Source organism: Mobula birostris, chromosome 3 (genome assembly GCF_030028105.1).
Source record: "Mobula birostris isolate sMobBir1 chromosome 3, sMobBir1.hap1, whole genome shotgun sequence".
Lineage (NCBI taxonomy): Eukaryota > Metazoa > Chordata > Chondrichthyes > Myliobatiformes > Myliobatidae > Mobula > Mobula birostris.
In genome coordinates, this window is record NC_092372.1 from 211,325,520 (window position 1) to 211,348,685 (window position 23,166).

At 43.8% G+C, this 23,166-nt stretch overlaps 1 protein-coding gene across 1 annotated transcript in view; it reads right to left on the reverse strand.

Moving 5' to 3' along the window:
• The window catches only part of dpp6a (dipeptidyl-peptidase 6a), a 515,918-nt gene that overhangs the window by 75,571 nt on the left and 417,181 nt on the right, over positions 1-23,166 (reverse strand). Inside the window, exons 15-16 of the mRNA XM_072254436.1 lie at positions 15,188-15,235; positions 10,701-10,819 (exon numbers count right to left, since the gene is read on the reverse strand). Coding sequence (XP_072110537.1) covers positions 10,701-10,819; positions 15,188-15,235 — 167 coding nt within the window. The remainder of the gene's footprint in view (positions 1-10,700; positions 10,820-15,187; positions 15,236-23,166) is intronic.

A 23,166-nucleotide genomic window follows, 5' to 3' on the forward strand; every position in this document is an offset into this window, starting at 1 on the left:
ATGAGTTGTAGAGTCCTTAAAAGTGAGTTCAGAATCAGAATCAGGTTCATTATCACTGGCATGTAACGTGAAATTTGTTAACTTAGGTTAACAAATAGGTTATGGAATCAGTTCAGAGCTGAGGTGAGAGGAGTTATTCATGGTGGTTCAGGAGCCTAATGGCTGTATGGGCAATACGTGTTCCTGAACCTGCTGCTGTGGGACCTAAGTCTGCTGCTCTTATCCCTTTTTTCTTGCGCTGTTGGATTTGTTGAGGTGTGTATGCAGGTGGTAGACATTGTAGCCACAATTTACTGCTGGTTGCTCCAGAGTGAATGTTGAAGGTAGCCATGGATGACTGATCATGTGGACGACATTGTTGAAATCATTTACATTTTTTTTACTCCTTGTTGTGGGTGAGTAGGACAAGGGTACTGGGCAGGAGACTGTCCAACCCAGAATGGTTATATTTTTTTAGAAACATAGAACACCTACAGCACGATACAGGCTCTTCGGCCCACAAAGCTGTGCTGAACACGGCCTTACCTTAGAAATTACCTAGGGTTACCCATAGCCCTCTATTTTTCTGAGCTCCATGTACCTGTCCAGGAGTCTCTTAAAAGACCCTATCGTATCCGCCTCCACCACCGTCGCCGGCAGCCCATTCCACGCACTCACCACTCTCTGCGTAAAAAACTTACCCGTTACATCTCTTCTGTATCTACTTCCAAGCACCTTAAAACTGTGCCCTCTCGTGCTAGCCATTTCAGCCCTGGGAAAAAAGCCTCTGACTATCCACACGATCAATGCTTCCCATCAACTTATACACCTCTATCAGGTCACCTCTCATCCTCTGTCACTCCAAGTTCACTCAACCTATTCTCATAAGGCATGCTCCCCAATCCAAACATCCTTGTAAATCTCCTTTGCGCCATTTCTATAGTTTCCACATCCTTCCAATAGTGAGGCGACCAGAACTGACCACAGTACTCCAAATGGGGTCTGACCAGGGTCCCATATAGCTGCAACATTACCTCTCGGCTCCTAAACTCAATCCCACAATTGATGAAGGTCAATGCACCGTATGCCTTCTTAACCACAGAGTCAACCTGCGCAGCAGCTTTGAGTGTCCTATGGACTCGGACCCCAAGATCCCTCTTATCTTCCACACTGCTAAGAGTCTTACCATTAATACTATATTCCGCCATCATATTTGACCTACCAAAAGGAACCACCTCACACTTATCTGGGTTGAACTCCATCTAACACTTCTCAGCCCAGTTTTGCATCCTATCAATGTCCCACTGTAACCTCTGACAGCCCTCCACACTATCCACAACACCACCAACCTTTGTGTCATCAGCAAATTTACTAACTCATCCCCCCTCTTCCTCATCCAGGTCATTTATAAAAATCACGAAGAGTAGGGGTCCCAGAACAGATTCCTGAGGCACACTGCTGGTGACCAACCCCCATGCAGAATATGACCCGTCTACAACCACTCTTTGCCTTCTGTGGGCAAGCCAGTTCCATATTTTAGAAAATATTATTTTGCACAGGTTAAAAACACAAATAAAGAAAGAAACTTCACCTTTCGATGCTTTAACTGATCATACAGAATTCTGTTTAAAGTCAGCGCAAAGCCTCACTACAGTCTGGAGATAAACCCGTATATTTAACACAATGAACAAGGACAGTAGAGTGAAGTTAATAAAGGAATAAAGATGTACGATGGACAAGTTGGGACCAATTAGTTCTGCCAACCATGTCGGAGTAGTTATTAATGTATGTGCGTTAAATTTCTATCTGCATATTTTAAACAGTTATTGACCTGTTTATTAGACTTTAAATAGTTTAATAGCTGCTTTAAAAAGAACACCAGTGTAAATCAGCAACCTGCTAACCAAACAGGAGGTTCCTAAATCCCATTATAGTTGGGATTACTGGGTGATTACTGGAAAAGGAATACAAAAGATGTACAAGGATAAAACCAGAAATGAGTGTATGACTATAAGGAAATAAAGGATATTTACTCTCAAAAATAAAAGAGGAAATAAAAAGTAATGATGTGGCATCATTCTGTATTAATACAGACAAACGTTAGTGCAAAAGAAAGCCCCATAGCAAGCCAATGGCAAATCTAATTTGGAATTCAGAAAGGAGAGACAGAAGAGATGACACATGCTGGAATCTGGCGCCACAAACACTCTGCTAGAGAATTCAGCGGCTTGAGCAGTATCTGTGTTGGGGGAGGGAGGAACTCTCGACATCCGGATGCAGGGTTTTGACCTGAAACATGGACAATTAATTCCTTTTCTTCCACAGATGCCTGGACAACACAAACACCTACGTCAGGATTCTGTTCATCGACAATAGCTCAGCATTTAATACCATCATTCCCACAATCCTGATTAAGAGGTTGCAGAACCTGGGCCTCTGTACCTCCCTCTGAAACTGGATCCTCAACTTCCTAACCAGAAGACCACAATCTGTGTGGATTGGTGATAACATATCCTCCTCGCTGACGATCAACACTGGTGCACCTCAGGGGTGTGTGCTTAGCCCACTGCTCTAATCTCTATATACACATGACTGTGTGGCTAGTCATAGCTTAAATATCATCTACAAGTTTGCTGCCGATACAACCATTGTTGGTAGAATCGCAGGTGGTGATGAGAGGGTGTACAAGAGCGAGATATGCCAGCTAGTGGAATGGTGCTGCAGCAACAACCTGGCACTCAGTGTCAGTAAGACGAAAGAGCTGATTGTGGACTTCAGGAAGGGTAAGACGAAGGAATACATACCAATCCTCACAGAGGGATCAGAAGTAGAGAGAGTGAGCAGCTTCAAGTTCCTGGGTGTCAAGATCTCTGAGGACCTAACCTGGTCCCAACATATCGAAGTAATTGTAAAGAAGGCAAGACAGTGGCTATACTTTATTAGGAGTTTGAAGAGATTTGGCATGTCAACAAATACACTCAAAAACTTCTATAGATGTACAGTGGAGAGCATTCTGACAGGCTGCATCATTGTCTGGTATGGAGGGGCTACTGTACAGGACCGAAAGAAGCTGCAGAAGGTTGTAAATCTACTCAACTCCATCTTGGGTACTAGCCTACAAAGTTCCCAGGACATCTTCAGGGAGCGGTGTCTCAGAAAGGAAGCTTCCATTATTAAGGACCTCCAGCACCCAGGGCATGCCCTTTTCTTACTGTTACCATCAGGTAGGAGGTACAGAAGCCTGAAGGCACACACTCAGCGATTCAGGAACAGCTTCTTCCCCTTTGCCATCCAATTCCTAAATGGACTTTGAATCTCTGGACACTACCTCACTTTTTAAAAAAAATATACAGTATTTCTGTTTTTGGAATTAAAAAAACTTTTCAATATATGTAATTGATTTACTTGTTTATTAATTGTTATTTTTAAAAAATTATTTATTATTTTTTTCTCTGCTAGATTATGTATTTCATTGAAATGCTGCTGCTAAGTTAACAAATTTCACATCACATGCTAGTGATAATAAACCTGATTCTGATTGACTCACTGAGTTCCTCTTGCAGACCTTTCAGTAAAACCTTCTTCACCCAGGGACACAGGCACCTTTTAGAGACGTAGATGCCTTTAAGCATCTATAAGTACAAGAGGAGGTAATGAAGAGAATGATATGTAGGTAAGGTTAGATGAAATAATGGGGAGAACTATCATTGACATAGATCAGGCAGACCATATGATTTCTATGCGATGAATTCTACGTAATTACCTCCGCAATGAGAAGGTAGTTGTGATACTGCAGAAAAATGACGGAACTGAAAAATGATGGCCTTTCCCACACTATGAAATTGGCTACAACTTCAAGAACATGCACAATCACAGTTAAGCAGGAAGTCCAGAGGGTGATTCCCTCCCGTATAGGACACACCAATTTCTAGTCTTTTCCAGTTTAGTCAGACTAACATTGGTATAAAGCACCCTGAATGTAATTGTCTGGGGAACAGACTTCACCTTGACTGGCTTAATCAACTGCTGCTGAAAATTTTTTGGCCTGAATAAAAAATTGTTTGCTTGTATCCTTCTGATAAATATTGTAAAATACAATCAATTTAGAATTAATATAATACTGCTCTTTAATGCTATTTCAGCTATGATGTTTATTTTGTGCTAGTTTAGAAAACAGTACGCTTTGCATTCTGTGAACAGTGTGACTGGGTACTCCAATTTGATGATCTCAGAGCTGCCGTATAACAGGGACCCTCTGGAACTGATGCCAGGCTGTGATCCATCTCTGTGCAGGGGAAGACCACAGCCCAGGGATCACTAAGTTCGTGAGGACAACTTTCTTTGAAGTCAGGGTGTATGATTGTTTTGCTTACTCAGTGCAAAATATGAGGCTCAGAGCAAACACAAAGTTACATTAATCCTGTGCCAAACTTAGTACTGAGATTGAAAACCTGTCTGGCACAGGCATACCCTAGTTGGGTCAGCCTTTACTTTAGGAGAGTTCCTTTGTAGTCATCTATTCTAAATGATAATTAAAAGACATCAATAATAACCTCTGTGTAACGGGGATCTGAAACTAAACCGACAGGCTGGGTGAATTAAATGTTAAGTAATGGGATCACAAAATGTTGCCACTCAAGGAGGCCATTCGGCCCATTGTGGCTATAGTTGCTCACTCATACAAATGCACTGATGGACTTGCCCACTTGATGAGGCACCAACATCTTTTTCGCTAATAAAGGCTAACATCTTGAAGCTTATTGACTAGATTTGAGGGGATGATAGTATTGAATTCTGAGCTGCGGTCAATGAAGAGCATCCTATTGTATGTATCTTTGCTGTCCGGATGTTCCAGGGTTGAATGAAGAGAAAATGAAGTGGCATTTGCTGTTGACTTGTTGTGATGGGAGGAAATTGGAGCAGTTCCAAGTCACTTCTCAGGCAGGAATTGATAGGTTTCATCACCAGCCTCTCAAAGCACTTCATCACTGTGGATGTAAATCCTACTGGATGATCGCATTGAAGCCCCTGCCACGGCTGACGAGCATCCTTCAGTGATTCAAGTTTGGTCTGGAATTGCTTCTTAGCACTTGAGATTGCTTTCTGAAGAACGTACCTGGAACTCCTGTATTTTACTTTGTCGCCAGACCCGAATGCTACTGATCAGGCCCTCAGCAGATTGCAGACCTCATGTTTTATTCAGTGCTTCTGGTCCTCTCGAAACCTTTTCTGAACCCTTTCCAAAGCCTCGACATTATTCCTATAACGGGTGATCAGAGTTGCATACAATACTCCAACTGAATTTGCATGGAAGAATACTCAACATAACATTTTATTTACTCATTTATTCATTTACAGGACGTGGGCATTGCCAGCTAAGACAGCATTTATTGCCCATCCCTGGTTGCCCTTGAGAAGGTGGTGATGCGCTGCCTTCTTGAACCGCTGCAGTCCCTGAGGTGTAGGTCCACCCACAGTGCTGTTAGGGAGGGAATTCCATGATTTTGACCCAGTGAAAACGAAGGAACGGCGATATGATTCCAAGTCAGGACGGTGAGTGACTTGTAGGGGGATTTCCAAGTGGTGGTGTTCCCAGGTATTTGCTGATCTCGTCCTTCTAGATGGTAGTGGTTGTGGGTCTGGAAGGTGCTGCCTTAGGAACTTCGGTGTTTTGTTGCAGTGCATCTTGTAGATAGTACACACTGCTGCAAATGCTCATCGATGATGGAGGGATTGGATGCTTGTGGAAGGGGTACCAATCAAGTGGGCTGCCTTGTACTGGCTGGTGTCAAGCTTCTTGGGTGTTGATGGAGCTGCACTCATCCAGGTGATCGGTGAGCATTCCATTACACTCCTGACCTGAGCCTTGTCGATGGTGGACAGGTTTTGGGGAGTCAGGGAGGTGAGTAACACACCGCAGGATTCCTCGCCTTTGAGCTGCTCTGGTAGCCATTGTGTTTATATGGCTACACCAGTTCAGTTTCCTGTCAATGGTAACCCCCAGGATGTTGATATAGGGGATTCAGTGATGGTGATGCCACTAAATGTAAAGGGACGATGGTTAGAGCCTTTCTTGTTAGAGATGGTCATTACCTGGCAATTGTTACTTGCCACTTGTCAGCCCAAGTCTGGATATGGTCCAGGTCCTGCTGCATTTGAGTAGGAACTGCTTCACTATCTGAGGAGTCACGAATGGTGCAGAACATTGTGCAGTCATCTGCAAACATCCCCACTTCTGACCTTATGATGGAGGGAAGGTCATTGATGAAGCAGCTGAAGATGAATGGCCTTAGGACACTTCCCTGAGGAACTCCTGCAGTGATATCCTGAGGATGACGATTGACCTCCAACCATCACAACCATCTTTCTTTGTGTCAGCTATGATTCCAACCAGCAGAGGGTTTCCCCCTAATTCCCATTGACTCCATTTTAGCCTCAACACCTTGATACCATACTCGGTCAAATGCTGCCTTGAATTCGATGGCCATCACCCTCACCTCACCTCTGGTATTTAGCTCTTTGGTCCATGTTTGGATCAAGGAGATGATGAGGTCAGGAGCTGAGTGACCTTAACGGAACCCAAACTGGGCATCCACAAGCAGGTTATTGCCGAGTAGGTGCTGTGTGATAGCTCTGTTGATGACCCCTTCCATTGCTTTGCAGATGATTGAGAGTAGGCTGATAGAGCAGTAACTGGCTGGGGTGCAAACAACAGGAATTCTGCAGATGCTGGAAATTCAAGCAACACACATCAAAGTTGCTGGTGAACGCAGCAGGCCAGGCAGCATCTGTAGGAAGAGGTGCAGTTGACATTTCAGGCCGAGACCCTTCGTCAGGACTAACTGAAGGAAGAGTGAGTAAGGGATTTGAAAGTTGGAGGGGGAGGGGGAGATCCAAAATGATAGGAGAAGACAGGAGGGGGAGGGATAGAGCCAAGAGCTGGACAGGTGATTGGCAAAAGGGGATACGAGAGGATCATGGGACAGGAGGTCCGGGAAGAAAGACAAGGGGGGGGGACCCAGAGGATGGGCAAGAAGTACTCAGAGGGACAGAGGGAGAAAAAGGAGAGTGAGAGAAAGAATGTGTGCATAAAAATAAGTAACAGATGGGGTACGAGGGGGAGGTGGGGCCTTAGCGGAAGTTAGAGAAGTCGATGTTCATGCCATCAGGTTGGAGGCTACCCAGACGGAATATAAGGTGTTGTTCCTCCAACCTGAGTGTGGCTTCATCTTTACAGTAGAGGAGGCCGTGGATAGACATGTCAGAATGGGAATGGGATGTGGAATTAAAATGTGTGGCCACTGGGAGATCCTGCTTTCTCTGGCGGACAGAGCATAGATGTTCAGCAAAGCGGTCTCCCAGTCTGCGTCGGGTCTCGCCAATATATAACAGGCCACATCGGGAGCACCGGACGCAGTATATCACCCCAGTCGAATCACAGGTGAAGTGGCTGGGGTGGACTTGTCCTGTTTCTTGTGTACAGGACATACCTGGGCAATGTTCCACATTGCCGGGTAGATGCTGGTGTTGTAGCTGTACTGGAGCAGCTTGGCTAGTCGTGCAACAAGCTCTGGAGCACAAGTCTTCAAGACTATTGTCGGGATTTTGTCTGGGCCCATAGCCTTCGCAGTATCCAGTGCTTTCAGCCATTTCTTGATATCACGTGGAGTGAATCGGATTGGCTACGTACTGACATCCAGGATGATGGGGACTTATGGAGACTGAGTTGGATCATCTGCTCAGCACTTCGGACTGAAAATTGTTGCAAATGCCTGAGCCTTATCTTTTGCAGAGGTGTGCTGGGCTCCTCTCTCTTTGAGGATGGAGATATTTGTGGAGCCTCCTCCTCCAGTGAGTTGTTTGATTGTCCACCACCATTCACAGCCGGATGTGGCAGGGGCACAGAGCTTGGATCTGATCTGTTGGTTGTGGGACTACTTAACTCTGACTATTACTTGCTGCTCATGGTGTTTGTCGTGCAAGTAGTCCTGCATTGTGGCTTCATCTGGGTGACGGCTCATATTGAGGTATGCCTGGTGTTGCTCTCGGCACGCCCTCCTTCACTCTTCATTGATCCCCTGGTATAGTAGTAATATTAGATGGGGTATATGCCGGGCCATGAGGTTACAGATTGTAGTTGAGTATAATTCTGCTGCTGCTGATGGCCCGCAGTGCCTCACAGTCTTGGGCTGCCAGACCTGTTCGAAGTCTATCCCATTTATCACGGTGGTAGTGCATGGCCAAGTGGTTAAGGCATCGGTCTAGTGATCTGAAGGTTGCTAGTTTGAGCCTCAGCTGAGGCAGCATGTTGTGTCCTTGAGCAAGGCACTTAATCACATATTCCTCTGCGAGGGCACCGGTGCCAAGCTGTATCAGCCCTAGTGCCCTTCCCTTGGACAACATCGGTGGCATGGAGAGGGGAGACTTACAGCATGGGCAACTGCCGGTCTTCCATACAACCTTGCCCAGGCCTGCGCCCTGGAAACTTTCCAAAGCACAAATCCATGGTCTCACGAGACTAATGGATGCCTATATATAGTGCCACACAACACAGTGGAGGGTTTCTTCAATGTGGAGACAGAATTTAGCCACCACAAATACTGTCACTTCTACCAATGCTGTCATGGACAGATGCTTCTGTGGCAGACAGGTTGGTGAGAATGAGGTCAAGTGTATTTTTCCCTCTTGTTGGTTCCCTCACCGCCTGCTGTTGTCCCGGTCTAACAGCTATGACCAGTTTGGTCTATGGTGGTACTACCAAGCCACTCTTGGTGATGGACACTGAAGTCCCCATACGTCTCTCCAAGTTTATGAAATACCTCGACTGGTGTTTGTTCCTGACCTATTTTCCTGTCTGTTTCCATCCCACAAAGCTCTATTGCATCCTTGACTATAATGAATGACAGAAACAATGTACATCCAGCTCCCTTTTGAAAACTCTCATTGAATCTGCTTCCATCAGTGTGACAGTCTATCTAGAAAAAGATTGAGGTTTGGCTTTATTTGTCACAAGAACTTCAAAACATGCAGTGAAATGTGCCATTTGCACCAATGACCAGCACTGTCCACGGATTGAGTCACCATTCTTTCAGCGCCAGCAAAGCGTGCCCACAACATACTTACCCTGACCTGTACACTTTGGATTCTGGGAGTAAACCCACGGCATCACAAAGAGAATATACAAACTCCTTACCGTCAGCGGTGAAAATTGAACTCCAATCTTACAGCTAGTACCATAAAACATCCCCATCATGCCCCCCCCACATCTTACTCTGATAAAGGCTCAAGTACTTCTTTGTGTTTGACTTTGATAATGCTTCAAGCTCTTAGCTGGTCAAGCTGTGGAGGGAATAAAACAGAGCCTGCCTTTCAAACCTATAATCTTTCAATAGAAACTAGAGTTCAGATGAAAAGGCAATTGATCAGAAATGTTAATACTGACTCTCCCATCACAGAACATACAAAAGCCCGAGAGCACATACCAGCAGCCTCTCGGACCGCTTTTATCCGGCTGTTATAAGATTATTTTATGGATCTCTTCTACGATAAGATGGACTCTGCCTCATCATGCCTTGCACCTTCTTGTCTGACTACACTGCTTGTTCTCTGTAACTGTAACAATTCATCCTGCACTCTGTAAAGATTAACTTTATTTGTCACATGTGCAGCAAAACGTAGAAAGATAGTGAACTACGCCATTTGTATTAAAGACCAACACAATTTGATGATGTGTTAGGGGCATCCTGCGAGTGTCACCACATTTCCAATGCCAACTTGGCATGCCCACCACATTTCTGATGCCAACTTGGCATGCCCACAACTTATTAACACTAGCCCGTGCGTCTTTGGAATGTGGGAGGAAACCCAAGGAACTTGGAGGAACCCCATGCCTTCACAGAGAGAGTGTACAAACTATTTACAGGACAGCAGCAAGTTTCAGACATCAACCATTCTCTGTAAAAATAAACTCACCCTTGGGATTCACCTTGAATTTCCCACCTCTTAAAACTACACCTGCTTTATTTGATTCCCCCTCCACAGGAAAAAGATTTTGAATAATCATTCTACCCCTGCCTCTCATAATCTTACGTATTTCTATCAGGTCAGCATCTTTCACTCCAGGAATACACAGAATTTTCTTTTCTTTATGTATTTGCACAGTTTGTTATTTTTGGCACAGTAGTTAATCGTCCGTCTCCGTCATGAGCAGCTTTTCATTCATGCTATTGTGTTTCTATTTGCTATAAATGCCTGCAAATTAATGAATCACAGAGTTGTATATAGTGACACATATGTACTTTGATAATAAATTTACTTTGAACTTTGAACCTAGATAGGTGGTTCAGTTTGCTTTAAATTGACATTGACAATTAATCAGCCGAAGCTGTGTTTTCACCTTACACTCTCACACCCAGGAGCCTGTAAAACTCAGGTTTACCATATAGTTATAGCAAGTGCCATGACATGAAGCTGAAATGATTTTACAATCACCTGACAGCACGGACACAGGCCATTCAGCCCAAAGTATTTATTCCTACACATGTCACCAAATACTGTCCTGAGATTCATTACCTTTTGGGCATTCATAGAAACAAAAAAGAAACAAAACAGAATCAATGAAAAACTGCAAAGGACTTCTCACCCTTCCCCAGAGGCCTGACCTTTTCTCCTTCGCTCACAAACTTTAAAAGGATCTGTGCTACGAATGGACCCTCACCTACCTTTGCAGTATAACAAGAAGTAACGCATGTTGTGGCTGAATGAAGCACTGAAGGACGTACAGTTGGGGATCAGGTCACAGGACAGGCAGCGCCGGTTGAAGGTTTCGCTGCTCTCTGCACTAAAGGTAGAAGAATAGTTTTTAGCAGATACAGCAATTACTATTACTTGAATACATACAGAATAATTACTTTTATTCAGTTAAGACCATAAGACAGAGGAGCAGAATTAGGCCATTTGGTCCATCGAGTCAAATGCCATTTCATCATGGCTGTTCCAATTTTCCTCTCGGCTCCAGCCTCCCGCCTTCTCCCTGTATCCCTTCATGCTCTGACCAATCAAGGATCTATCAACCTCTGTCTTACACGTAAATAAGGACTTGGCCTCCACAGCGGCTTGTGGCAAACAACCCCAATGGTTCACCACTCTTTGGCTAAAGAAATTCCTCCTCATCTCCGTTCTAAACGGATGCCCCTCTCTTCTGAGACTGTGTTCTCACGTCTTAGACTCTCCCACTAAAGGAAACAAAATAGTTAAAATACTTCAACCATGACGAATTCCTTAATGCAAACTGGCAGTAATATCAGCCCTATTAAAGACACATTCTGTACATCAACCCTCTCCTGCCCTATGATCCTCTGGTGTATCAGCATTCCTCTAATTCAGGTCTCTCTTGCTTTCCTGATTTACACTGCTCTTTAGATGATGTCTTTGCTGGATTTGGGTCCAAGGTTTGAATTCCTCCACAGATACATCTCTCTCTCTCTTATCTTCATTGTCTCATCTTCTCTCCCTCTCTTTCACCCCCTTACGTTCCCTCTCTCTCTCATTCTGTCTTCTCTGCTTTGTTACACATCCTGTCTCTCTCCTTTTTACTCACACACACACATAAATAAACCCTGGCACACACTCATTCGCGCACGTGCGCGCACACACACACACACACACACATTCACGCACGCGTGTGCACACACACACACTCATTCACACACGCACGAATACACACGCATACACACGTACATACACACACACATTCACGCACGCGCGCGCGTACACACACACTCATTCACACACGCACGAATACACATGCATACACACATACATACACACACATACACACACACACACACACACACACACACACACTCGTTCACACACTTGAGGACTCAATATCACCAAGTGTTTGGTCACCTGTCCCAAAAAGTCCCTTGGGGTTTAGAATCAAAATTTTAACTTCTATAAACCCCTATGAACACTTTAATTCCATTAAAGACTGCACTTATTGTGCATTCAAGAAGGAGTAATGATTTAAAAACATTAATTCATGTGACTATACAGTAGTTTAGCCATTTCCAAACCCACCTTGCTTATTACATTCTGATGGATATTTAGATGAAAAATGCATTGTGCTGAAGTAATTATCTGAAATTCAAAAGCCACTTCAATGTTTCTAACCAAAAATTAATTTACCTAGTGTCGTACATCATGAAAATGAGACCCACTTACACCAATCGTATTTCATTCTCTCCAACTCCTCATCAACTACACCACCCCCAGCCCCAGACTCTACCATCCACCTATGCCCAAGGGGCAATTTACACTGGTCAAAGTTACCTCCTGACCCACACATCTTTGGGTCATGGAAGGATATCAGAGCAGCTCAGGAACGGCTTCTTCCCATCTGCCCCAGATTTCTGAACAGACAATGAAACACCATCTCTCTGTTTGAACTATTTATTTATTTAATAAATATATTTTATAGTATTTTTAATATAATTGCACTACATTGCTGCTGCAAATCTATACATTCCATGGACTATTTGTGAAGTTGTTCAGCCTTTATTTCTTTGCAAGATACAGTACATGCATTTGAAAGGATCTGGGATTTGATTCTGGGTGTTGTATGATCCTCTGTCAGCCACTAGGTGGCAGATTGACACTCTGAGTGCCTATTTCCCTCTGCAGATAGAAACATTACACTTCTGTTCTGGGCTTCCCTCCTCTCTCTAGTGTGCTATCGATTAGCAGAAGCTCACTGTCTAAGCAACTGCAGGCCTGAATCCAAATGTTACCTTTAGGCATCAATATATCAATAAGGCACTCGAGGAGCTTCAAAGGCGGGCCAGTCGGTAAATTGCTGGGCCAAAATAAGAACAGTCACTCTCCGCAGCAATCAACTATATTTACGGTAGTTTGTCTGAGGAATATGACAACCCCTGCCCATGCTGAGGGAGGAGGCAGTTGAACATAGTTGTTAAAAAAAAAGGATGCCACAAAGAATAAGCTGCTGGAGGAACTCAGAAAATCAGGCAGCTTCTGTGGAGACAGAGGGATGGGCAACTTTTCATGTCAAGACCCCACATCAGGACTGAGGGGACTTAGGCAGCATAAAGAGGTGAGAAGGAGGGGTGGAGACAGGTCTGAGAGATGATTGGTGGATCCAGGTGAGCAGGGGTTGATGGACAGATAGAGCCAGGTAAAGGAGGAAGACCATAAAACCATAGGACATTGGAGCAGAATTAGGCCATTTGGCCCATTGAGTCTGCACTGCCAATCATGGCTGGTTTATAATCCCTCTCAATCTCATTCTCCTCCCTTCTTCCTGTAACCTTGACACCTTACTAATTCAGAACCTAGCAATGTCCGCTTTAAATATACCCAACGACTCAGCCTCCAAAGTCGTCTGTGGTAATGAATTTCACAGTTTCACCAGCCTCTGGCGAAAAGAATTTCCCCTCACCTCTGAAGTGACATCCTTGTGTTCAGAGGCTATATCATTTGGTCCTACAGGAAAATCCTCTCTGTGCCTTTCAGTGCTTTCGATAGGTTTCAATGAGATCCCTGTCACTCTTCTAAACTGCAGTGAGCACAGGCCCTGAGCCATCAAATGGTCCTCATACATTAACCCTTTCATTCCTGTAATCACCTTGTAAATTTCTTCTACCCTTTCTAATGGCAATACATCTTTTCTTAGATATGGGGCACTAAGTTACTCACAATACTCCAGTGCGGTCTAACCAACAATTTATAAAGCCTCAGCATTGTTATTATTTCTATAGATGATACAATCTGATAGGAAAGGAAGATGAAGAGTGGAACTAGGGAGAGGAGAGAAGGTGGGAAGGTGGGAATGGTAGGGGAGTGGACAGGGAACCCAGTTGGTTGACTGGGTGGGTAATAGGCAGATAGAACCAGGTGAGGGAGGGGATAGAATTTGAGGCTGGTTTGGTAAGAAAGGGATGTTTGAGAGAATCTGGGTGGATCAGAAAGAGAGAGAAGAGAACAGAAGGGGTGTGGGTTACATGAAACTGCAAAAAATCAATGTTTGTGCTGTTAGTTGTAGACTAGCCAAACAAAAAGACAAAAGACCAAGGCCTCAGAAGATAAGTGCTCACCTTCACATCAGGGGCATTAGCGGGGAAATTCCCTATTTGCGGGGTATTGAAGGACAATTGGACTCATGGTACACACTCACAAGTGTGTACATGGACAGGAGGCTATTGACAAAGTGCTGGTAAACGTGATTAGTATAGATAAACTCTTGGCACACATGAAGGCATACACATGCATGGTAGCGAAGTGGTTAGCACAATGCTTTACGGTACCAGTGACCCAAGTTCAATTCCCACCACTGCCTGTGAGGAGTTTATACATCCTCCCTGTGAACACGTGCGTTTCCTCCGGGTGCTCCGGTTTCCTCCCACAGTCCAAAGATGTACCAGTTGGTAGGTTAGTTGGTCATTGTACATTGCCACTTGATTAGGTTCAGATTAAAACTGGGGTTGCTGGGTGGCGAGGCTCAAAGGGCTGGAAGGGGCTCTTCCACTTTGTATCTCAATAAAATAAAAGAAAAGAAAATACACGGAGAAGCATATAGTATATATACAAAACAGTCCCTTGTGCTTCTATGCTAAATACTATATATAGTATAGAAGCCATATACTATATAGTGGTGTGGGCACATGGCCAATAGGCAATTGCAAATAGGCATTGGACTAGCGACCTGAAGGTCGTGAGTTCGAGCCCCAGCCGAGGCAGCGCGTTGTGTCCTTGAGCAAGGCACTTAATCACACATTGCTCTGCGACGACACTGGTGCCAAACTGTATGGGTCCTAATGCCCTTCCCTTGGACAACATTGATGTTGTGGAGTGGGGAGACTTGCAGCATGGGCAACTGCTGGTCTTCCATACAACCTTGCCCAGGCCTACGCCCTGGGGAGTGGAGACTTTCCAGGCACAGATCCATGGTCTCGCAAGACTAATGGATGCCTTCACTTTACTATATAGTATAGAAACAGATAGTCCTGAAAAAGGATCTCGGCCCAAGATATCAACTGTTTATTGATTTCCATAGATTCTGCCTGAGCTGCTGACTTGCTCCAGCACTTTGTGTGTGTTGCTTTGGATTTCCAGGATCTGCAGAGTTTCTCGTGTTTAGCATCGATACACATATGCAAGCTCACACAGATACAGACCCACATTTGCTTACCTGTACAAATGTCGACGTAACGGGGAATCCTCTGTGCTCAGAAAATAACTGTGGAGGAAAGAGAAAAGTTAATTGAGTCAATCTCTTGCATTTATAACTAATAGAATTGTTTGTTTTTTTTGTTCCCCGTGCCAACGTATTCAAAGAGCAGAGTATACATTAACAAACTAAAGGTCCATATAACATACATATTGCAAAAAATGACAGAGTGCTTTAGTCCATACATAGAGAAGCACAACAAATTAGCACTGATTTGTTCTCAGTGATGGTGAGAAAAAATTCATGGTGTCAAAGAGCAGAGAAACAGGCCCTTTGGCCCATCACATCCATGCTGACCCCTCTACCTGTCTACATGAATCCCATTTGCCCTCATTAGATCTGCATTCTTCTATGCCACGTCCATTTCGGTGTCTGTCTGACAGATAACTAAACGTGGCATTCGTATTTGATTCCACCATCTCCTCTGGCAGCACATTCTCCAATATCAATCTCTCGCATTATAAACGCTTTCCCCTCAAATCCCCTTCCTTTCATCATAAACTTATGCTCTCTTGTTTTTAATACCTCTACTGTGGAAAAAAGATTCTCACAACTTCCCTGTTTATGCATCTTATAACTTTATATAGGGAGGAAGAGAGAAAACAGGGAATTATAGACCGGTTAGCTTGACGTCGGTGGTGGGAAAGATGCTGGAGTCAATTATAAAAGATGAAATTATGACACATCTGGATAGCAGTAACAGGATCGGTCTGAGTCAGCATGGATTTACGAAGGAGAAATCATGCTTGACTAATCTTCTGGAATTTTTTGAGGATGTAACTATGAAAATGGACAAGGGAGAGCCAGTGGATGCAGTGTACCTGGACTTTCAGAACGCCTTTGATAAAGTCCCACGTAGGAGATTAGTGGGCAAAATTAGGGCACATGGTATTGGGGGCAGAGTACTGACATGGATTGAAAATTGGCTGGCTGACAGAAAACAAAGAGTAGCGATTAACGGGTCCTTTTCGGAATGGCAGGCGGTGACCAGTGGGATACCGCAGGGTTCAGTGCTGGAATTGCAGCTGTTTACAATATATATTAATGATTTAGATGTGGGAATTAAAAATAACATTAGCAAATTTGCCAATGACACAAAGCTGGGTGGCAGTGTGAAATGTGAGGAGGATGTTATGAGAATGCAGGGTGACTTGCACAGGCTGGGTGAGTGGGCAGATGCATGGCAGATGCAGTTTAATGTGGATAAATATGAGGTTATCCACTTTGGTGGGAAGAACAGGAAGGCAGATTATTATCTAAATGGAGTCAGGTTAGGAAAAAGGGAAGTACAATGAGATCTAGGTGCTCTTGTACATCAGTCACTGAAAGCAAGCTTGCAAGTACAGCAGGCTGTGAAGAAAGCTCATGGCATGCTGGCCTTCATTACAAGGGGAATTGAGTACAAGAGCAAAGAGGTCCTTCTGCAGATGTACAGGGCCCTGGTGAGACCACACCTGGAGTACTGTGTGCAGTTTTGGTCTCCAAATTTGAGGAAGGACATTCTTGTTATTGAGGGAGTGCAGCGTAGGTTCACAAGGTTAATTCCCGGGATGGCGGGACTGTCATATGTCAAAAGATTGGAGCGACTGGGCTTGTATACTCTTGAATTTAGAAGGCTGAGAGGGGATCTTATTGAAACATATAAGATTATTAAGGGATTGGACACGCTGGAGGCAGGAAGCATGTTCCCGCTGATGGGTGAGTCCAGAACCAGAGGCCACAGTTTAAGAATTAGGGGTAGGCCATTTAGAACGGAGTTGAGGAAAAACTTTTTCACCCAGAGAGTGGTGGATGTATGGAATACTCTGCCCCAGAAGGCTGTGGAGGCCAAGTCTCTGGATGCTTTCAAGAAAGAGATAGATAGAGCTCTTAAAGATAGCAGAATCAAAGGTTATGGAGATAAGGCAGGAACTGGATACTGATTGTGGATGATCAGCAATGATCACAGTGAATGGCGGTGCTGGCTCGAAGGGCCAAATGGCCTACTCCTGCACCTATTGTCTATTGTCCATACTCCTATCAGGTTACTGTTCAGCCTTGCCCGCTGGGAAAACATTTAGAGTCTATCCAATCTCTTCCCATAACTAAACTTCTTCATTCCAGACAATATCCAGGGAGGAGAAGATGGTGGCGTGACGCAGCTCGCAGCAGCCACTCCAGTGGTGATGTCTGTTATTTGTCAAGTAGGGTGCCGTGCACAATCCTGATTTGATGGAGACAGATGTGACAGCATGGAGGAACATCTGGTAAAACTTCTGAAATGCCTGTTTCGCTGCCACTGCTAGTGTGTGATCCAGAATCTCTCGGCGGGGGAAGGCCCTGAGTCCTCGGCTTTGCTTGTTGCTCGGCGGCTGGGGCGAGGTCAAAGCGCTCGGCAGAGATGGTGCTTGGTGCTCGGTATTGGAGCACTGGTCGAAGGCTCGAAGTTTTTGGATGGACTCAGAGTCGGCTGCGGTTGGGTGCTTCCAATGCATCGGCAAGTTTGCGGCGCTTCCATCTGCGTGAGATGATGGGGCTATCGGGACTTGAGACTTGAGACTTCTTTCGCTGTGCCCATGGTCTGCTCTTTATCAAATTACAGTATTGCTTTGCACTGTTGTAACTATATGTTATAATTATGTGGTTTTGTCAGTTTTAGTCTTAGCTTGTCCTGTGTTTCTGTGATATCTTTCTGGAGGAACATTGTATCATTTTTTTAATGCATGTACTTCTAAATGACAATAAACGAGGACTGAGTGTCCTCATAATCTAATCTAATCCTGGCGAATTTCCCCTGCAGCTTGTCCAGTGCATCCACAATGGTGTGGCAATTGGAATTGCACACAATCCTCACAGTGCAGCAAAGAGCGTTATCATAGAGTAACACTTTACAGTACAGTGACCTGGGTTCAATTCCTAACGCTGTCCATAGGAATTAATTAATTAATTAATTAAATAATGTTCATTCTCCCCGTGACTGCCTGGGTTTCCTCAGGGTGCTCGATTTCCTCGCACATTCCAAAAGATGTACTGGTAAGGATTAGTAAGTTGTGGGTAAACTGTACTGGTGCTAGAAGCATGTCAACACTTGCAGGCCGCTCCCAGCACATCCTCGAGTTGTTGGTCATATTTCACTGTATGTTTTGTTGTTTCGAAGTACATGTGACAAATAAAGCTACTTTTTAAAATCTTTAATCTTTAGGTTTAATTGGTGTTTTGTAAAGTTCCAACACCTTATCCCAGCTTTTATATTCTATGCTCTGACCTCTGAAGTTCTACTGTATGCAGTTCTGGTCTCTTTATTTAAGGAAAGATATACTGGCTTTGGAGGTGTCGCAGAGGAGGTTCACCAGATTAATTCTGAATTAGTCAATGAGGAGAGATTGAGATGCCTAGGACTATACTTGCTGGAATTCAGAAAAATGAGAGGGGACCTTATAGCAACGTATAAAATTATAGAGTGATAGATAAGATAGAGGCAGGAAAGATGTTTCCACTGATAAGTGAGACTAGAACTAGGGGACACAGCCTCAAGATTTGGGGGAGTGGATTTAGGGCAGCTTTTCCCAGAAAGTAGTGAATTTGTGGAATTCTGTGTCCAGGAAAGCAGTGGAGGCTACCCTGGTAAATTTAAGATAGAGTTGGATAGACTTTTGCATTGGAGGAGAATTAAGGGTGATGTGGAAAAGGCAGGTAGATGGAGTTGAGCCATGATCCTATTGAATGGTGGAGCAGGCTTGACAGTGCAGACGGCCGACTCCTGCTCCCATTTCTTATGTTTTCACGAGGGCGAGCATGCCATATGCCTTTCTCACCATCCAATGGATCCCAATCAGTATGTTGAGAAATCGATAAAGGAGCTGGCTATTTTATATCTTGTATTGGACAATCCGAAAGGGTGAATTGTTTATCTGGTTGCTAGGGGTCTCTAGCAAACAGTAACCATGCTATCTTGAAGTTTCATACAAAGAGTTGAAAGAATTTAGTTCAATCAGAAATCAACTGTTAAATAATAAAAAGGCAATAGAAAGGCAATGAGGTGTGAGTTAGTTATTGATCAGAGTAATATGTTGAAGTATATGAGAGTAAGAAAGCAATGGTTAGTAGAGTAATAGAGTGATAGAACACTACAGCACAGAAACAGGCCCTTTGGCCCATCTAGTCAGTGTTGACCATTAATCTGCCTAGTCCCATTCACCTGTGCCCAGACTGTAGCTCTCCATATCCCTCCCATCATCTACCTATTGAAATTTCTCTTGAATGGTGAAATTGGCCCCACATCCACTTGTGCTGGCAACTCGCTCCACGTTCTCAGCACCCTGAGTGAAGAAGCTTCCTCTTAGACATTTCACCTTTCACTCCTAATGCATGGCCTCCAGTTGTAGTCGCACCTAACCTCAGTGGATAAAGCCAGCTTGAATTTACCCCCCTCTATACCCCTCATAAATTTGTATATCTCTGTCAAATCTCCCCCGAGCTTCTAATGTACAGTGAAAGATGATAAATGTATTAATTAATCACAAATCATCACTTTAGTGCAAAATAAAGTAAGTGTTCGGACATGGCAATCATGAAGTTATATGGTAACACATATTGCATAAAAAGTTGGAGGAATTCAGCAAACCAGGCAGCATCTATGGATAGAAATAAACCGTCAATGACCCTGAAATGTTCACTGATATTTCTCTCCTTAGGTGCTGCCTGAGTTCATCCAGAACATTGTGTGTGGTACTCTAGGTCTCCACCATCTGCAGAATGTTTATGAATTTATAATGTTAGGTGGAAGGTAAATACTTAGATAGCTAAAACATGTGTTAAGCCTGAGTTTTGGGCAAAAAAATGAGAATTCTGCATTGGTGAATTGAGGCAAATATGAGAGTGATTAAATAAAAATCACTTAATTATGCAAAAAAGTAGAAGGTTAGTGAAAGTTGCTGGGCTCACTTTTTTTCTGGGCGGCTCAGGCCAGAGGACTGTGAGTATTGGTTTCAGAGTCCCGTGGAAGTCAGGAGATTAGGCAAGGTCAGTCTCTTTGGGCTGCGCAGGCATGGAAAGTGTCGTTGTCAGCAGCCTAACCTCAGCTGCAAATAAAAGGAGGTTAGGCTCAAGCGGAATTGACTTTGTTGGGGTGGCCACTGATAGAGTGTGAAGGCTTTGGCTTAACAGGCTTCGGTGCGAACCGGTGAAGACACAGTCCATCTAGTTACGGGCTACCATCAGATGCTTGTGTTCTTGGAGGACATTCCCAAAGCTGCTGTGATAACCACGTTTGGCGTCTTTGAGTTTCTGCGCATGCTGTTTGGGCTGAAAATGCAGCACAGACTTTCCAAAGGCTGATAGACTCCGTATTAAAACACTTTGACTTTCTTTTTGTTTCTCTATATGACATACTTGTCGCCAGTGCATCCAAATCCAAACACGTATCTCATCTCCGCACACTTTTCGAGCACTTAAGCCAACACAGATTGAATATTAACCCTGTTAAATGCAGGTTTTGGGTAGTCAACCGTTGACTTTCTCGGTCATCGCATCTCCTCAGAAGATGCAAACCCTATCACATGAATAGTATCAGCTATTATGGATTTCCCACCACCCCAAACAACTAAAAGACAACAGGAGTTTTTAGGATTGGTTGTTTTTTATCACTGCTTCATTCCACGAGCTGCAGAACTTATGCTCCCCCAGTATAGTGTGATTAAAGGCAAGACAGCTAATCAAGTGCTTGACTGGTCAGTGGACATGATCAGGGCATTTGATGACACCAAACAAGCTCCCTACTGGCACACCTGTTCCCCAACACACCTGCAGCCATTACTACTGACACTTCTGACTATGTTGTGGGTGCTGTGCACAAACAATTATAACCATATAACAATTACAGCACGGAAACAGGCCATCTCGACCCTTCTAGTCCGCGCCGAACTCTTACTCTCACCTAGTCCCACCGACCTGAACTCAGCCCATAACCCTCCATTCCTTTCCTGTCCATATAGCTGTCCAATTTAACATTAAATGACAGCATCAAACCTGCCTCAACCACTTCTGCTGGAAGCTCGTTCCACACAGCTCTGAGTAAAGAAGTTTCCCCTCATGTTACCACTAAACTTTTGCCCTTTAACTCTCAACTCATGTCCTCTTGTTTGAATCTCCCCCACTCTCAATGGAAAAAGCCTATTCACGTCAACTCTATCTATCCCCCTCATAATTTTACATACCTCTATCAAGTCCCCCCTCAACCTTCTACGCTACAAAGAATAAAGACCCAACTTGCTCAACCTTTCTCTGTAATTTAGGAGATGAAACCCAGGTAACATTCTAGTAAGTCTTCTCTGTACTCTCTCAATTTTGTTGACATCTTTCCTATAATTCGGTGACCAGAACTGTACACAATACTCCAAATTTGGCCTTACCAATGCCTTATACAATTTTAACATTACATCCCAACTCCTATACTCAATGCTCTGATTTATAAAGGCCAGCATACCAAAAGCTTTCTTCACCACCCTATCCACATGAGATTCCACCTTCAGGGAATTATGTACCATTATTCCTAGATCCCTCTGTTCTACTGCATTCTTCAATGTCCTACCATTTACCATGTATGTTGTATTTTGATTAGTCCTACCAAAATGTAGCACCTCACATTTATCAGCATTAAACTCCATCTGTCATCTTTCAGCCCACTCTTCTAACTGGCCTAAATCTCTCTACAAGCTTTGAAAACCTACTTCATTATCCACAACTCCACCTATCTTAGTATCATTTGCATACATACTAATCCAATTTACCACCCCGTCATCCAGATTATCAATATATATGACAAACAACATTGGACCCAGAAAATCTCCCTGAGGCACACCACTAGACACCGGCCTCCAATCTGACAAACAGCTATCCACCACTACTCTCTGGCATCTCCCATCCAGCCACCGCTGAATCCATATTACGACTTCAATATTAATACCTACCGATTGAGCCTTCCTAACTAACCTTCCATGTGGGACCTTGTCAAAAGCCTTACTGAAGTCCATATAGACAACATCCACCGCTTTACCCTCGTCAACATTCCTAGAAACCTCTTCAAAAAATTCAATAAGATTTGTCAAACATGACCTTCCATGCACAAATCCATGTTGACTGTTCCTAATCAGACCCTATCTATCCAGATAATTATATATACCATCTCTAAGAATACTTTCCATCAATTTACCCACCACTGACGTCAAACTCACAGGCCGATAATTGCTAAGTTTACTCTTAGAACCCTTCTTAAACAATGGAACCACATGAGCAATACGCCAATCCCCTGGCACCATCCCCGTTTCTAATGACATTTGAAATATTTCTGTCAGAGCCCCTGCTATTTCCACACTAACTTCCCTCAAGGTCCCATGGAATATCCTGTCAGGACCCGGAGACTTATCCATTTTTATATTCCTTAAAAGCGCCAGTACTTCCTCTTCTTTAATCATCATAGTTTCCATAACTACCCTACTTGTTTCCTTTACCTTACACAAATCAATATCCTTCTCTTTAGTGAATACTGAAGAAAAGAAATTGTTCAAAATCTCCCCCATCTCTTTTGGCTCCGCACATAGCCGTCCACTCTGATTTTATCCCTCACTATCCTTTTGCTATTAATAAAACTGTAGAAACCCTTTGGATTTATTTTCACCTTACTTGCCAAAGCAACCTCATATCTTCTTTTCGCTTTTCTAATTTCTTTCTTAAGATCCTTTTTACATTCTTTTTATTCCTCGAGCACCTCATTTACTCCAAGCTGCCTATATTTATTGTAGATCTCCCTCTTTTTCTGAACCAAGTTTCTAATATCCCTTGAGAACCATGGCTCGCTCAAACTTTTAACCTTTCCTCTCAACCTAACAGGAACATAAAGATTCTGTACCCTCAAAATTTCACCCTTAAGTGACCTCCATTTCTCTATTACATCCTTCCCATAA